The sequence below is a fragment of the Bos indicus x Bos taurus genome, chromosome 26 (assembly GCF_003369695.1).
Source record: "Bos indicus x Bos taurus breed Angus x Brahman F1 hybrid chromosome 26, Bos_hybrid_MaternalHap_v2.0, whole genome shotgun sequence".
Classification (NCBI taxonomy): Eukaryota; Metazoa; Chordata; class Mammalia; order Artiodactyla; family Bovidae; genus Bos; species Bos indicus x Bos taurus.
In genome coordinates this window covers 18,872,501-18,891,279 of record NC_040101.1, presented here as the reverse complement: position 1 = coordinate 18,891,279, position 18,779 = coordinate 18,872,501, and the positions used below count along the sequence as shown (strand labels likewise).

General features: G+C 35.7%; 1 protein-coding gene across 7 annotated transcripts in view; it reads left to right on the top strand.

Moving 5' to 3' along the window:
* Nucleotides 1-18,779, top strand: part of VTI1A (vesicle transport through interaction with t-SNAREs 1A) — a 382,417-nt gene that overhangs the window by 69,729 nt on the left and 293,909 nt on the right. For 5 of the 7 annotated variants that reach the window (XM_027528861.1, XM_027528862.1, XM_027528866.1 and 2 more), the window contains exons 4-5: nt 10,132-10,209; nt 16,629-16,649. In XM_027528861.1, the coding sequence (XP_027384662.1) occupies nt 10,132-10,209; nt 16,629-16,649 (99 nt within the window). The remainder of the gene's footprint in view (nt 1-10,131; nt 10,210-16,628; nt 16,650-18,779) is intronic. The other 2 variants (XM_027528863.1, XM_027528867.1) reach the window with 1 other exon arrangement.

The following is an 18,779-nucleotide window of genomic DNA, read 5'->3' as shown; positions in this document are numbered from 1 at the left end:
CTTTATGGTCCAACTCTCACATCCATACATGACTACCAGAAAACCCATAGCTTTGACCAGGTGGACCTTTGTTGGCAAAATGATGTCTCTGCTTTTGAATACACTGTCTAGGTTTGTCATAGCTTTTCTTCCAAAGAGCAAGCATCTTTTGATTTCATGGCTGCAGTCACCATCTGCAGTGATTTTGGAACCCAAGAAGAGAAAATCTGCCACTGTTTCCGCATCTATTTGCCATGAAGTGATGGGACCAGATGCCATAATCTTAGTTTTTTGGATGTTGAGTTCTTAAGCTAGCTTTTTTACTCTCCTCTTTCACCATCATCAAGAGGCTCATTAGTTCCTCTTCACTTTCTGCCATTAGGGTGGTGTCATCAGAGGATTCTTAACACATCTTAATAACTGGTGTGGCTCCTCTCCTGCCATGTGGGTAGATTACTGCTGTTTTATGGTGTAGCCTTTGAAGATTAATCCTGAAACATATCTAAGTTACACTCATAGGTATGGTTGTGACTCACTGTCTGAGATCAAACACTGTATTCTATCAAATAAAACGGTGTGCATTAGGCATGTGTCACCCTTGGACTTTTGAATTTATTGATGTCAATATTCCAGATGTTGACAACAAAGTACAAGTAAAGATTTGCTTGTCTGTTTGTTTTGGAGGAGCGTGACAAGAAACAAAATCTGCAGACTAATCAACTTTGTAGTTGATGATACATTCATAGAACTAGGTGAATGGAACAGCCAACGTTGTGCTAGGGAATGGGTGATAAGATGCCCACAGCCTATCTTGGTGATCTGGTAAAGTGAAAGGAGGGTGGGCAGTGGGAAATGAATTCTGTCATTGTTCTGCCTGTTTTGTCACAGATTTGTGGCCTTGAGTAGATCACTCATCTGGCTTCAGTCAGTCAGTCAGTTCAGTCACTCAGTGGTGTCTGACTCTTTGCAACCCCATGGATTGCAGCACACCAAGCCTCCCTGTCCATCGCCAACTCCCAGAGTTTACTCAAACTCATGTCCGTTGGTCAGTGATGCTATCCAACTATCTCATCCTCTGTCGTCCCCTTCTCCTCCTGCCTTCAATCTTTCCCAGCACTACAGTCTTTTCAAATGAGTCAGTTCTTCACATCAGGTGGCCCAAGTACTAGAGTTTCAGCTTCAGCATCACTCCTTCCAATGAATATCCAGGGCTGATCTCCTTCAGAATGGACTGGTTGGATCTCCTTGAAGTTCAAGGGACTTTCAAGAGTCTTCTCCAACACCACAGTTCAAAAGCACAGTTCAATTCTTCAGCGCTCAGCTTTCTTTATAGGCCAGCTCTCACATCCATACATGACTACTGGAAAAACCATAGCTTTGACTAGACGGACATTTGTTGGCAAAGTAATGTCTCTGCTTTTTAATATGCTGTCTAGATTAGTTATAACTTTTCTTACAAGGAGCAAGCATCTTTTAATTTCATGGCTGCAGTCACCATCTGCAGTGATTTTGGAGCCCCCAAAAATAAAGTCTGTCACTGTTCCCACTGTTTCTCCATCTATTTGCCATGAAGTGATGGGATGAGATGCCATGACCTTAGTTTTCTGAATGTTGAGTTTTAAGCCAACTTTTTCACTTTTGTCAAGAGGCTCTTTAGTTCTTCTTTCTTTTCTGCCATAAGGGTGGTGTCATCTGCATATCTGAGATTATTGAGATTTCCCTTGGCAATATTGTTTCCAGCTTGTGCTTCATCCAGCTCAGCATTTCTCACAATGTACTCTGCATATAAAAATTAAATAAGCAGGGTGACAGTATACAGCTTTGATGTACTGCTTTCCCAATTTGGAACCAGTCTGTTGTTTCATGTTCAGTTCTAACTGCTGCTTCCTGACCTGCATACAGATTTCTCAAGAGACAGGTCAGGTGGTCTGGTATTCCCATCTCTTTAAGGACTTTCCACAGTTTGTTGTGATCCTCACAGTCAAAGGCTTTGGCATAGTCAATAAAGCAGAAGTAGATATTTTTCTGGAACTCTGTTGCTTTTTCGATGATCCAGAGGATGTTGGCAATTTGGTCTCTGGTTCCTCTGCCTTTTCTAAAAACCAGCTTGAACATCTGGAAATTCATGGTTCATGTTTTGTTGAAGCCTGGCTTGGAGAATTTTGAGCACTACTTTTCCAGCGTGTGAGATGAGTGCAATTGTGCAGTAGTTTGAGCATTCTTTGGCATTGCCTTTCATTGGGATTGGAATGAAAACTGACCTTTCCCAGTCCTGTGGCCATTGCTGAGTTTTCCAGATTTGCTGGCATATTGGGTGCAGCATTTTTACAGCATCATCTTTCAGGATTTAAAATAGCTCCACTGGAATTCCATCACCTCCACTAGCTTTATTCATAGTGATGCTTTCTAAGGCCCCCTTGAGTTCACATTCCAGAGTGTCTGGTCTAGGTTGGTGATCACACCATCGTGATTATCTGGGTCATGAAGATCTTTTTTGTACAGTTCTTCTGGCTTAAACCCCTCATCTCTACGTTTGCAGGCTGGTCTAGTTGATGCCCCGTGTCACTGGTCAACTATCACACACAGTCATTTATGTGGTAACCTCAGTGTCAGTTACACAGAATGCTCAAGATCATTTGTTCCTGCGTGTCTGGATCACTTGAAATAATGACTGTGGATGGATCTGCAACGAATGGATCACTTTTGTTTACTAATGCTGGGCAGATTATGTGTATGCGCGCGCACGCTCAGTTGCCCAATCGTGTCTGACTCTTTGCGATCCCGTGAACTGCAGCCCACCAGGTTCCTCGTGCATGGTATTTTCCAGGCATAAATAAAAGTGGGTTCCAGGCATAAAAAAAGTGGGTTGCCATTTCCTCTTCCAGGGGATCTTCTTGACACAAGGATCAGACCTGCATCTCCTGCATTGGCAGATGGATTCTTTATCATTGTGCCACCTGGTAGATTACATAGGAAGCCTAGATTCAAATTAATTATGTACATCTTCATATTTTATTTCAGTAGTTCTTTTAAAACTGCAAATAAAAGCACCTGTTACTAGCATTCATTTATCAGAGTATCATTTTCCAGTGGGAATATATAGGATATTTATATGAGTATTTCAAGTATAGTCTGTGTAGTTATTTTATATTCAGAAAGACTTTAAGGAACTAAACTTCCTCTACTGCATACTTACACTATTCCAGATGTTGACAACAACATCTGGGCATTCTATATGAGCGGATTTTCTGAATGAAGTAACTTAATTATTGATTGACAGACTAACATGATATAAGACACAGACACACTGTTCAATAGCAGTGTCAAAGTTGTAAACTATAAGCATATGCAAGCAAGTGGGGCCATGATTCTAACTCACTCAAGTTGCATTTTGAAACACTAGTGTTAAACTTAAATTTCAGACGTAAGTTTAGAAATGCTGGAGGAGGAAATGAAGAAGTGCAGTTCCATGATTTCTGGGCTCTGTGTTTTGCAGATCATTAAATGATGTAGCAGCAATATGGTCAGAGTTCCTAGTGTAAATAAAAGTCTCTTCTAGAACTGTGAAACATAAATAGAGTCATTCCATATGGATTGCATATGGGTTTGTGTGAGTCTATAAGTGTATATATATGGATATAACTTCATCATATGCAAATAAATACTCACATATGATAACAAAGCTAAATTTAAAAAAATAAGAGAAAATATGATATGATTTATCTTATTTACAGTCAGAACACAAATATCAATGTCAAATATGTAAAATGTTTTGAAAGTACAAGCAAAAATAGTAAATGAGGATGATTATAATAGGAAGACATTTTTTATCTTGGAATTTTTTTTTCTCTTATTACATACTCAAGAACAATGAGTTATCTCAGTGTTCACACAGTAACCTGCTATTCCAACTGCTGGAAGCAGAGTGTGTTAGTATTTCCTCTCTGGTGGCTTGCATCTGGTCCACTGGCCATGAGTTTATGATAGATAGAAAGTGTGCCTTCCCTTTGTTAACACTACAGTATTGGTGACATGTGGCGTGTGCACTTTCCAGCAAATGGGCTTGACCTTTAACTCTAAACAGTCCCTTGAGCAAGAGCAAGCCATGTTTAGTGGAGTGATTACTTAGAAGAGACAGATTGGAAGTTAGTTTCTCTGATAACATTAAAGAAATGCAATAAAGTTTTTATTACTGGAAGTTGTCCAAAAATTGTGGCACCATAAAATAGATAGTTGGGCAAAATAATGTAGTGGAATTATAATTACTGGATTAAATAATATGACTTTTTAAAGCAAATTTTGGTATATATTGGCAAATCATTTTTAAGGAAGAATGCACTAATTTAGACCCTCAGTCATGTATGTGTACTGGTTTTATTGCATCCTTTCCAATATTATGAACAAATATTTAGTTAAATATCCTTTGTAATGTTATCACATTCAAGGTATTATGGTAGGTTTCCATTTGTTTATAATATTTAAATCCTCACAAAAGTCCCGGGAAATAAGTATTGTTACCAGTTTTTTAGAGATTGAGGAAACTGATACTCAGAAAACTTCATTTGACCAAGATCACATACTGAGATATCATTTCTGTTCTTTTCATTCAGTGCCCTGTGCTTTGTCCTCTTAAGAGTTTTCCAAGGATGAAACATTTGCCTAACAGTTGACTTTACCTTTATCTGTATTATTTAGTATGATATTTTTAAGAGCATTATTACTATAATTTATTTTCATTTATTTTTTATTTTTGGCCACACTGTGTAGTTTGTGGGATCTTAGTCCCCTTGATCAGGGGTTGAACCTGTACACTCGTCAGTCAAAGCACAGAGTTCTAACCACTGGACGAGGGAATCCCCAGTATGATACATTTTAATCTTAAATTGTTTTTTTGCTAAAAATTAGTACAGCATGGAGAGCGGTGTAATAAACAGAATTTCACAGATTTCTTTCTATTTTTTTCCTCCAAAATGTAAGTTTCCTGCCCTGGATTGATGAGCCTTTTTAAGTCCTGAGTGGAGTGAGGATGAAAGGCTGAAATTGCCAGTGGAGAAATAGAAGGGAGGTTGGAAATGCAATGCCTTGTGCCAGAGATAGATGCATTTTAGAAAATGCCATCTGGGCATTATGGAAGTATGATGTTATTTAATTAGAACCAGATAAAATTAGGTAAGAAATGAGTGCCAGCGATTATATGACTAACTAATAAATATAATTTCATGGTATTCTATAGCTATCCCAAAGTGTTAATTATAACAGGAGCAGTTAAATTCTTTAGAGCAGTTAAATTCTTTGGCTATGAAAGCATAACAGTTTTTAATAGGTGTATCACCTGGTAACCTGGGGCATTATTAAATATAGGGAAACCGAAAGACATGGTAGAAGCAATGGAAAAGTCTGGCCAGACTGGGTAATTTGTTTTAGACCTATGGAGAAATCTATTAACCATTTCTTCTGTAGACCAATTTGATTAGGAAGTAGGACAAGCTGTTCTTTCATTACTTACCAAAACCATAGTACACTTTGTATCAATTATTTGGCTGTCTGCAGCACATAGATTAGAATAAAGGGCTTTCTTAGTGTTTGTGAACATTGTGGATTGCTGATTAGTAATTAAAGTACTGAATGAAGAAAATCAGGCCAAAATTGAATGGAACTGAGAAAGTCTTAATTCCGTAATACAGATGTTAGAAACAGATTGTCTTGAGCGGCCCATTCAACACAGTAACATTTTACATAACCATGGAGTGTTTACCTCCCACGTTAGACTCACGTCCAATGCCTTAGAGATTGTTTCCTCTCCCATGCCTTGTGATGTAGCTGTTTGGGTATTAATTTAGTGAAATATCCTGTCTGCCAGGTGTGGGAACTAGCTGATTTTATTGTAATACCAGATCATTACTTAATTCATATGCAACAGAGTGCAGCACATGGAAAGCATTATAAATCTATTTACAATGTGGCTGGTCTGATGATAACATTGTATTAAATTCCCAGGTGAGGCAATTTAAGCAATTGCTTTGCCATGTGCACGCCATGGAAATTAAATTCTCATATACGCTCTAGTAATAAACCAACTTCATTGTTATGCTTATGCTAGTGGTGAGTGCTAGAAATCCTCATTCTGGTTCCGTATACCCTGTTTCTAGTGTAGATTCATCCAGGAGGCGGTACCACAGATCACAGTTCTTAATTAGTTTAAGCTAAGTTAATTCATTTTGTTTCTAGTTTAGCAGTGCCTGTCCAGGAACACATTCAGTTCAGTTGGGAAATGTTAAGGTCAAGTAGATAGATTGTTTCAAGCCAAATTTCCAGAGAGAACTGAGCAAGTGTATCTGTTTGAACTTGGCTTTAAGAAAATCAGCCAATCAGTATGCAAACGTCGTGTTCATCAAGTAAAAAAAACTGCTTGGCAGTTTTTGCTTTCTTGCGTTCTTAACCACAGACTCACTTTTGTAATCAGTTTAAAATAACCCGTTGACATTTTGTGCATCTAATGTCTTAGGGATAGCAATCAGTTGTTGATTTTTCATATTTTTTAGGGTTCATATATGGTCTGTAGATTTCTCTGTCTACCCAAATATATAAGTTAGAAGGAATAAACTTTATACAAACACACAACTAAAAGTGAGGAATGCCCTTGTATTTAACACTCTGTGTATGTGAGTGTGTGTGTGTGTGTGTGGCACATATTGTCAGCTGAAGCTTTTCCACCCTTCCGGTACAGACCTGAAATTGCAATAGATTACAAACTGCAGAGAGCTTCTGTCTTCTCCTGAAGCCACATATAAAGCACCAGTAGACAGTAGTAACTGACAACTAAGACTAAAAATGTTGACAATTTCTTGATTTGCCTGGTTAGCTTATGTATAGAAGTCATTAACTATTTATAAAATGCATTATGAATTGGGTTCCTTCAAACTGTAGCTGAATGTGTGACATTTCCAGCTCAAATTCTCATGCTTGCATTTGGCTAAAGTACAGATTTTATACAGTTGATAATAAAAAATATTTTAGTTAGTTGATCAAGATACAGTAGGTGTTTCAGTTTCATTAACTTTGAATCTTCCAATTTAAAGTATGGCATAGTACTTAGTAATGTAAAATACTAACAGAAAAGTTCCATAAAAGGAAAAACAATTTATTGATATTTTGGAGGAAAATTTCATAAAATAAGGAGTTTCTCATTCAGACAAACCTTTTTGGGTGTTCAGTTATTTTAGTGATAATCCTGCAGGCTAAATTACAGTTTATTAAATTCAGTTTACTTAAAATTTCAAACCACAAAAAATTAGGAGAAAAGACCAATGGCAGGAATTTAAAAATAATTCTTAATAAAGCAAAGTGTGAATTTAAAAACGTTTTGTTCAAAGTGATACTTAAGTGTAAAGAATTCAGTTTTCAGCATCAGCTGTGTCATTTTCATGAGGAACTATTTCTGATATTTGAAATAAGTTGTCTTTTCATTCTGTAACAGAAGTCAGTCCTATCAGAGAAAATTTTATAAACTCAGCATATCATGTGTTTAATTACATCCAGAGAGTCATCCCAATGATCAGTTTTTACTATCCCAGTGGAAAAGAGTGACATTTACAGGGCCCACCCTTCAACTATGGATAAATCTTAAGTGCTCCTCTGTTGCTGAGCCTGTACACTCTTAATTGCTGGTTTTTAAAAGCAATGGATTCTAACCAAAACAAGATTAGTTATTTAGGCATCCATGTTTGTAATTTTCTTCTTTTGAAGTACAGAAAATCAAAATAAGAATATAGTGTAATTGAACAATCTATGCCAATTTGTTGGTATTTTGGTAAAAAAGGGAAAAACAAAAACAATCTCCATATGATATTCTTGCATAGTGTGGAATGTTTTAGTCCCCCATAGTGATGAAATAAATAATTAAAAAGGCAGCTCTGATACCACAGCCTGTTAAAAGGTTCTCATTTCCTTTAATGCTATAAAATACTTTTACTAGATAGTTTGAAACTATTGTAGCAAGGAGCCCCAAATGGGCAAAAGAAAGGTTTGGCTTGAATGAAATGTGCTAAGGCCACATAGTGTACTGTCCTTGTAATTTAGCATTTTTCAATACTTTACAGAGTCAGTAGAAATAGCTAATAGTAGCTTCAGTAAATACAATAAGAGACACCAACCTAATATCTGCTGTTTGTGGCAGTGAGAAGCCTGCCATATTCAAAAAGGAATGAGTTGGGTCACTCCTGAATAGTTAAGACAGCTGATATAGATGTCATTACTGACCTCAGGCTAATGACCTACCTCTCCTGTTTTGTCCTTTCTGCAACATTTATCTACTTACAGACTTAATACGTTTATCTACTTACAAACTTAATACATTTGCCAAGGTATGATACACACATTTATAGCAAGGAAGTGGGGCTTGGGGCAGAGACCTAGAATAGGAGGGGATACCACCATCTCCTTTGTAACATTTTGCAACTTTTATATATTTTTATTTCCTGTGTGCGTGTATTCAGAGGGTAATAAAGTGAGGAAATTTTGTGCAGTAGAATGACTACTGAGCTATAGTTAGGACCACATGGTTCTAGTCTCAATTTAACCAAAGCTACCTTTAGAATTCCACAAGACTGATTTTTGTTTTCCTTAAAGAATAAAGGGATGTCTAGGTTTATTTATTTTTATTTACACCCCATTCAGCCCTTTTAAACAGGATTCTGCCAGAGAGTTAAGCCTTTATGCCCTGAGACTTCTATTCTATGTAATGAACTAAATTCTCTCTCATGTCCCATCTTTGGGAGAATTGAGAATAGTCACAAATAATTTTCTGTGTTTTGGGGTTCAGATAGGGAGCCCCAAGTGAAAAAGGCAAACTTTAAAATGATTTAAAATCTATTAGTTTTCCTTGTCATAAGTTCTTTTTAAGTTACAATATAGTAGGATTTTATGTTTAAAATACTATGATCTCTATGTGGCAAAGCTCTGCTACTCATTCACTGGTTTAAAAATCTAATTAAAAATCTTGTTGACTTCTTCTCACGGATTATGGATAGTCCTTTTAAACTACAATAATTTTTCATATCACAGTTGAACAGGTAAGAAATTTTAAGTCCTAAACTGTAGACCCCAAATGGGAAAAGATTCTTATTTCCCAGCTGCCATTTTTTAATTGGCTGATTTTGCTCAGTTAGCTCAGATGCAGAAAAGGCAGTAAAGTAGCCTGTACATCCATATTTGGGTCTGGAACAGTGATGCTGAAGTAGGATCTGAGGATGGCACTCTAGCTTCACCACTAATTTCCAGAGCTTTTTAGCTTTTCCAAACGTGTGCACGTTTAGATAATTCATGAATTGCTTGCAGACATGTCCCTCTGACTTTACTGGTAAAGGTAGATTTCTTGTAAAACAAAATTTCAGTGTGTGAAAAATCGATTCATAGCCTACTTGTCTTTATTTACGGGAATTGTGAAAAGTTGACTCATAGTCTACTTGCCTTTGTTTACTGGGACTGGGAAATTTAAGTTGTTTTACCAGATACACTTACACACACACACTCCCACTACATTTCCTTAGGTCATTTTTATAGAGGACTAGGAGACATTTAAATTAGAGTCTGGAAACAGGATGGGCTTTTACATTCCATCTCTTTCTGCTTAGTAACATCACAATAATGAAGGAAATGGGGATATGCTATTTTCCAGGCATCCCAGTATATAGCTGGAGATATAATATTATCCTAGAATTAGAGATTTTAAAAGATCTATATTGTAGAGTCCATTTCCTGCCACAGTATTAAAGACCCTATATACTCTTGTTTAACTGCATCTGGTGAGTGTGGCAGATATACAGCAAAATAGCTGTATTTCTTTCAGCTTCGTGGGCTGATCTGAATGACTGCATGGAATAACATATCAGTTCTGATCCGTTTGTCAATATTAAGAGTACTCACACAACGCAGAGTTTTCATCCATTACTGGCATTTGAAAAAAGTTATAATTTACATTAAACTCCTCAAGTTCAAGAACTTTGCTCAACTTTGGTTTGCAGATTTGAGCAAATAGGTTTCCATTAGGGGGCTCTCGAGGTTTGAGATGATCAGTCTTGATACCAATAATGCTTGGAAGCCTTTACTTTCTAACGTTCATCTTGCTCTCTCCCTTTCTGTTTTGTTTTATAGAAAAGGTCACGGATCGCCTACAGTGACGAAGTACGGAATGAGCTCCTAGGGGATGATGGGAATTCCTCAGAGAACCAGGTAGAATGCTAATCAGGAAGGCCCGGTGGGTGGCTGGAGGGTGAAGGAGGTCACTGGCACACTGGGCTCTCAAGCTGCTCTGTAACAGTATTAGCAACAACTCATGTGGAAGCGATACTGTTTAATGCAAAGCTGGAGTCTTAATCAACTTCAAAATGTTTCTTGGAGATCTTACATTTAACCCTTTACCTTGTGATCACTGTCTGCTATCTTTTAAAAAAATCTTTTCTTCTCTTTTCTTTATTATTTAGTACTTAAGGAATAACTTGAAACACACTGTTTGTGGACAAAGCCAAGGTCCTCACCTCCAACACATGTAAAAGGAATAAAAAAGTACATAATGCAGCTTTGATAATAATGCAGCATAATTAAATCAACACTCGCAGCAAAACAAATGAAAGTAAGCTTTCAAAATTCGACTGGGCAGCTCAGGCTCCTATTGTGTACCTTCTTAAAAATACATTCACCAAAATGCAAATTGGAAGCCCCAGTGTGGAAATTGGATACTCACATAGAGGTGCTGCCCTTGTCAGGTAATGATAATGATGATGATAATAGTTGTAGGAGTAGTAATGGGAAAAGTCTTTTCACAGTTTAAGATCCGGATAGGCAAAAAAATAAGACACGGTTTCTTCTTCAAGAGGCCTTGCAACTTGGCTGTCAGCTCTCATTGGATCACACAGTAGTGTCATGAGTCTAATTAGTGTCCCACTTCTTTCTTTGAATTAATACTGCCGATTTCATTAATTCATGTAGATAATATATATGACTTTAAAAAATGTTTCAAGAACCTCAGAGTAGAGATGAATTTAAAAAAATGTCTCAAACAGCCCGAGTGACTGATTCTCTTTGACACTTTTAAAGAAAATAAATGATAGGGAACTTCAGAAGCAAGACCTGAACGTGTTTATTAACGTTACTTTGGCAAGTCTAGAAGAAGCCTCTACTCTAAATAAAAATGAACATAAATCATTCATTGGGTAAACCAAAATTTTAATGAGCTGCTGAACATAATGTATTGATATGCATCATAAAAACTGCATAATAGTGTTTACCCTTGTAGATAGAGTGTCAATCTATATATGCTGAAACTATAATACTATCCACTAAATGTGAATATTGTAAACAGGGGTGTTGCTCATGTGATGGAAAGGCCCCCATCTGCCCACCCCCAGAAAGGAAGAAGAATCACTGAGAAGTCCTGTGTTTGTTTTTGGAAAGATCTCAGCTCCTCCACTAGTTGGATGTTATCAGCTTCAGTTCAGACATGTAAACACGTTTAAGATTTGACTTGGGATTTCAGCTTCCCTGATTGAAATGTGAGAATAGCTAAGGGAAAAAAAAATAAGGAGCACATCAAACACAAAAGCATGATGTGATAAAGGAGTTTTACTCATAATAGATTAAATAATGTGAGGATGAGAGCAAAAAAAATGTTTTTCCTATTTTAAGTGCGATTTAGAGTGCTCATTCCTCTTGAGTGAATTAATCATAGTTTATTTTCCATCTTTACTGCAAAAAAAAAACACTGTCTTAAAAAAAAAAAGTGAATGTGTTAAAAAAAAAAAGTGAATCTCTGTGACAGTTCTTTAAAGAGCTATAGATCTTTACCTCATTTGAAACTGCTGCCTAATATAGAGGAAATAGAAGAGAAGAGGGTGTTTCTGTCTAACTCAAACTCCTTTATTGTAATGGATGCTGTAGTACTATGACAGGGATCTTTTTTTTTTTTAAAGCATGTTCTCTTCTCTTAATGGACATTTTATGTGCCTAGAACATTTGCCTTACGAACGTATAAGGAGGACTTTTTTTTTTAATGCCTAAAGAAAAATATTCCACAAAAATAGATTGAGTTCATATTTTCTGAATTTTTCAAATTATATTCCTGTCACTTTAAAGTGATAACTCAGAGATTTCCCCTGGACTTGTATAAATCAAGCTTACAAATTCTGAAAGTGCTTGGAGAGCCTGAAGTTTAGTTGTAAGGAGCTGTCACTTCAATAAATAGAGTGTGATGAATTATAGTCATGAGACTGTGGAACTGTTAGATTATTACTTATGTGAACTTTTCAGGCTAAAATTTGAATCAGATCTGAAAGTTCAAAGAGACAACATATAACTTTTAGGATATTTTGTTAACAAAGTAGCACAATTTCCATATCATAATGAAGCCTTTATGTTTTGTTTTGGGGCTCTTTGTCATAATATATAGGAATTAAAATCCCTAAAACTATATAATACATCCTTAACTTGCAATGGCCACTTGAGAATAACTATTCTGCCACAGTATTCATTCAGACTATGAAATCAAAACAGAAACTTTTTCTTTAAAGGAAGAAAAGATTTGGCTTTTCATTTTAATTTTTGTAGCTCAGTGGCTGAGAAGATAGCTTTTTCTGGCTAGGATCACCTTGCCAAGTAAATTAGAGAAGCTCACCTAGTAAATTAGAGAAGAAAATATTTTCTGCACACAGATATGTTTATTTTCAGCCTAATTATTGAGAAATTGATTTTTCAGAACTTCTTGGCCATGTCATATTTATGGTAAATTTTTAACAATACAGGGAGAACTGAGAAGTGAAAAATGAGACCAAAGGTGGCAATATTTGTTTAACTAAAGTTGGGCTATATCTCAGTTTTTTTAAAGTATAGGTCAGAAAAAAATGATAAATAATTAGTAGCAAAGATTGTAAATAGACAAATGAACTAAGTGCTATTTAGTTATTTTCAATGCAATATCCACATCTTCCCTATAGTGACTTCTTTGTAGATTTAGACAAATATGAATACCTTAGTTCTTATTTCTCAGTCTGCCAGTTTATAATGCATTTTTTAGGCATCTAAAACTTGGCCGTTGATACACATAATTATGATCTTCCAATTAACTATACAGTATATTAATTTACTCTTGTATATGTAAACATTTTGCCATTAGAATTGTTAAAATTTCAAAAATTAAGAATTTTCAAATGCATTTTTAATGTTCTCCATGCAGTACACATTTTTATTTAATTCCAAACTAATTGCTTTGTATAAATTCATTTCTATTACATCTATTTCATGCAATCAAGTATAGCTCATCCTTGATTTACAGAGAAGAGGCAAAATTACCTATTTGGCACGTTCAAATATTGTTGGGTCTTTCCATGAACTGTTAGTTGTCTTGGGCATTATCATTTTGTTCTTTTAACAAATCAAAATTTCCATTGCATATGACAGCATCTTAATATTTTCAAAGAGCTTGTTCTTGAAATGTAGTGATGCTGTATTTAGAGTGGAAACTTTAATAATTGTTAACTCGATTTAGTTTCATGAAAACGATTCTTAGGAAAGGAAAAAAAAAAATTCATACAGAATTAAATCCCCTTCACAGTAGAGTATGATAATGGGACAAATGTTCCAAGCTCTACTTCTGAAACCTAATAGTGTCTCAGTTTCCATATGCAAAATTATATTGATCAGTGAATAAACCTGAGTAAATGAAATTTGAGTAAATCCCAGATAGAAGGTTCAAAAATATATATATAAAGAGTAGGGTATGTCTAAACGTGAGGAAATTTTTGTGGTAAAGCAATATTCAGCAGATATGATTTGCTTAATTTTTTAATGCGATGTTCTCTTAAGTTCCGATTTGGGCTTGCTGTGCATAAAGTGTGTCAAACTTCAGCTACAGACCAGGGGGTGAAGTCGGTCAATTTAATTCCCCAAGATCTAAAGAAGGCCGGTATCATTTCATATAGCCCTGGCAGAGCAGATCATTACCAGGCACGAATCTGTTCGTTACGTGCTGAGGGTTTATAGCAAAATAAATAGACTGTCATCATAAGTTCAGAAAATTGTGTGTTCGACCCACGATAATGTGTAAAGGGCGTTTAATAGAGTTCAGCATTTATTCGTTATCTGTATGCGGACAGAGACGGCAGTCGCGTTATCAGCTTTAAAAAAAAAAATTCGGTAGTTCTGGTGGTCACGTGATGCCCCTCACACACAGAGGCGCGCGCGCACGAACCCTCACATGCTCTGCAGTGCAGTTTTGATTTTAGTCACAGCAGAAGGCTTAACCACAAGAGATTCCACTGGTTCAAACCAGCGTAAACCAGATTTTTTCAGCCCACAAAGGAACAGATTACCTCTTGTATCAAATTCTGCATGGTGGGGGAGGGGGTGCAGAAATCTTTGTTTCAAAAAAGATGTTGATTATCATAACTCAACACGGTGGCATGGCACACTTTCATGTCGCCTGTGACGGAAATAGAAACTCGATAAAATGCGAATCGAAAAATACGAAATCACTACTTTCAGCCTAGTCTAAGCATTGTTAATTTTCAAAAACAGGCCATCTTTTGTTTACTTGTGTGAAAACCCTCAGACTAACTAAAAAAAAAAAAAAAAAAAGATAAAGATTAAAACCCCTCCCATTACCTAGCTTAGCTACAAATCCGGTGTAAAGCTTGGATGCAGCCATGCAGCACAAACAAGATAGAACGTTTTTTGTTTGGAACCTATTGAAAAAACAAATGGGTAGCATTTTTAAACACTCATTGATTATGGCAGGGTGGCATGCCCAAATGGTCTCCATTGCTGAAGAGTAGTTTTAAACTTTGGCCCTTTAAGTATCATAGTCAACTGAAGAATGGTGCCCCCAGAAAGAAAAAAGAGAAAAAATAGCTGTGCGATCAATCCCAGATCAGCTTTTTCTGAGAATTAATGTTTGCCCTTTTTCTCCCATGATGTTCCGATAGCAAAGAGAAAGATTCCGATATATGATAGGCCATGTATTTTAGTTTAGAATTTTACTTCTTCTCGGGAAGACTTGTAACTTTTTTTCCCGTGAAATGATGAGATGATTGACTTACACACTCAGTGGTTGCTGAGATAATGATTGTGTTAATTACAAGCAATGACAACTTCATATGTATTTTTGAAAGGTAGAAAAAGTTTCTTTTTCACTAAATGCAGTGTGAGACCTTATGTAATAGATTCTGTATCCTTTTTCTAAGATTCATCACTGGTTTGAAATCTCATTCTTTTGTACTTGAAATACTTTTCAAATAACAAATGGAATAACAAGACTAAGCTGGAATGCATATGGTTCTCCTTGAATTGGAGACAAAAATAGCTTTAAGCTTTGAGAACTGGGCTATAGTAAACATGATACTTTTAGAAAGACTTATAGTGAGCAGTTCCTGGCACGTTTCTCCCAAAGCAATAGTTTAATTTATTGGCCTGCTTATGTCAAGTGTTATAACAGATGTTACAGATATTTAGATGCTTAAAAATTATCAGTTGTAGACCTGAATTGCTGAGGGTGCAAGTTTCAGACCTAGAATATGGTTTATAGTCTCATCAACATTGGTTTCTTTTCTATTCATTGTAGAAACTGGAAGACACCTCAACTCCCCAATATTTGTGGGTTAGAATACAATACTATCACATACACCCAGGGAACCAGACATATGGTTATATCCGTTTTCTAGTTTCTAAAGAGTAAAACAACGTTTTATCTGTAAAATTTAAGACAAGTATTCTACAGAGAAGAATCAAAATGTTATCACAAAAGAGTTTACTAACGGGTAAAGAGTGGCTTGAAGTTTGACTTTGGTGAAAACAAATTACGGTACAAATGAAGTTAGTGAGTTCATTGCTTTGAAGTGACCTGGTTTACAAGATGAAGAAAACTGATAAGTGAAGAAACTTCAAAAATTAAAACACCTTATGATTACAGTAGCCTCTTCAGCAAAACGAAACCTTGGGAATCAACTCTGATATACACAGTATTGCTAAGGATTGTGAAATACTTTATGTCCTAAATATTATCTCTCCTGGCATGCTTTATTCCCAATTAAAATCATCTTACTTCCAGAGGTGATCCTGTTACTAGAAAGGGTACAAGTATGATATTAACATACCAGTTTGTTGTTTTAAAATACTTACTGGGACAAAAGCATGAGCTATTAATCATTTTCATTTGGAGGTAAAAATCTGAAAGCAGTTGTCAAGATTCAAAATAGAGAAACATCCTGAAAACTTGTATATACAAAACCTCTTCAGTGGTACATTCTTAGAAGAGAGGAACAGTAAACTTGTTTTCTTTCTTTATAATATAGACTTCTATGAAGTCGTTCCCCTTTATTTCATGATGGTGTCTTAGATGTACTTTAAAAGAGAATTTCACACTATTCTCTTTGTTTAATGTGACAGTGTGAGAAAGTGATCTTTATTCGTTCAAAAAACTCTGCATGTAGTCTATGTTTAGGTTCTTTTAATGTGTTTGTCTGTGATTTTTAAATGCTAAACATGTAAACAGATAAATTGTCAATGTTAATTCTGTATCCTGTCACACCACTGATCTTTCTTTCCTGCCATTTCTTTCCTTTTTATCTTTTTTTTTTTTTTTTTTTTGTGCATTCATGTTGCAGTTGATAAAATTACGTGAAGAGGTGAGTACTTCCTGGCTTGCTTCTTTTTTTTTTTTAATTCTGCTTTTCCCTATAAAATTGAGTATCTAAATCTGAAGGAAAACCGTTGGGTTCATTTTTCTAGGAAAAGCTATGCATATTAAAAGCATTGACTATATTGCTAGAAATGTTCTCTGCTATCTTAAAAAAAAAACAAACAAGTACACCCTAATCATGTTTATCACAGTGATTATTGTTGTTTTCTAGCTTTGGAAGAAAATTAATATTTTAAAGACCAAAAAAGGGAGGAAAAAGAAAGGAATAGCTTGAAGCTATACTCAAGTGTAGTTTTCATGTAGACTGACTTCAGTTTTGTTTTGTTTGCATTGGTTTCTCAAAGAAGTCAACAGGAATAATTTTTTTTCTGACATTCTGAATTTACTGAAAACTGTTTTTAAACTAACTCCTTTCCTTCAACCAAAATTCTTAGTTCAACATTAGATACCATGAGCCTATTATCCTTTTAGGGAAACACACGTATGTTATAAATACTCTAGTCTATGTACACAGATCCCTAAGAATAGCCAAGCCTCTCCTGATTGTTAAACACTTTCTTTTTTGTAGGAAATAGTGCCCAAGTGAGTTCTTATTTTTCTGAGTTTGCTAGCCTGCTTCATAATACAGCTCCAGACTTTTTTTTGTGGCCCAGCAAATGTTTATAACAGCGTTGATAATTTTATTCCTGTATGCCTGAGGGATGCCAAATGATTCTAAATATTTTTTAAAATTAGACCATACTTATCAAATATGCGCTGCTACTCTTTTCAGAAATAGAGTAGTCATAGTTTTTACTTAGTGAGATTGAATTTAGTTACTTTTACATTAGGACATCAAATAATGATCTATATTGCAATTTAAAAATTATCTAATTGCTTATAATAAGCAGAGTACTATGAATTATTTTCAACTTTAGGTTGGCTGTGTTGTTTGAGATTTTTCCTGGAAGTTTTTTTTTTTTTTAATTGATATGTCATCATTCTCTAGGTGATATGAATGCTAATTTAGAGGTTTGTAGAGAGTGGTTTTCAACAACTCTTCTGATTTAAGATGCATCTGTGATGCCTTCTCAGTAAAAGTAATAATGATATATAAAATGAAGGGTGAAAATACACAAACCCTCACCCCCCAACCTTTTTGTGTTTTTTTTTTTAATCTTCCCTGCATGGAAGCAGATGTATATATTAAAAAAGTATTGTAAATCGTAGTTTTGATGTATAAGATTATTCTTGAGGTGAGTGATATGTCAACATTATTCTTCTGCAAGACAGTCTTCGTGTATGTATTTGCATATGCTCAGGCTTAGGTGAAGAATTTGAATTTTCAAATATTAATGCAACCTACTATAGACTGTGGAGAAACTACATGAAGCTCTTGGCCTTGAACTTAGCAATGAATATAAGTAACAAGGCCTTGTGCCTTAGTACCATCAGCATCGTTGACAGATTTAGTTTTAAGCTGAATTGTGTGAACTTAGAAATCTTAATTCTGTAAGCTGAAAACGTCACATCTGCATTTCTTTTAAAATACGTTTCATCATCATTTTATGACTTTTAATTCCTTTGCTGTGGCTATAGCAACAGTTTTATCAGTTATGCTTCTGGAATGCACGTTACCAACACTATAACCCGAAATGGAATTGTACTTGGAAGAATTAGATCACTCAACTAACAGAATAATATACTCTGAAATATTCTCTTAACAGTCTGTGATATGGATGCAGCATTGATATTTATAGACTAGGTTACAGTGATGACAGTAATGGTATATAGTCTGCTCTGAAGTCATTGTTTCTCAGGCGGGATGCTCAGAGGAATCAAACATTGATTTCCTTCTTGTATCTATCCTAAGAAGACAAACACTCCTCTGCTTCAAAATAGAATGTTTCATACTATTTGGAAACAAAGTATGCCCCATCCAGTCCTCAAGATGCTCTTTTTTGGGGCTCTCTTTTTGGGCTCCTTTCTGAGAAGAGAGCATGCTTGAAATCGGGCTGATAATGCACAGGGAGCTGAACCGCTGTTGCCTGTGCTGAGCTCTCTGTTTGAATCCTGCGTCTCCAGCTCTCCACGTTGCACAGCTCCTCACACAAGTTGAGCTGTGTCTGAAGCTCCA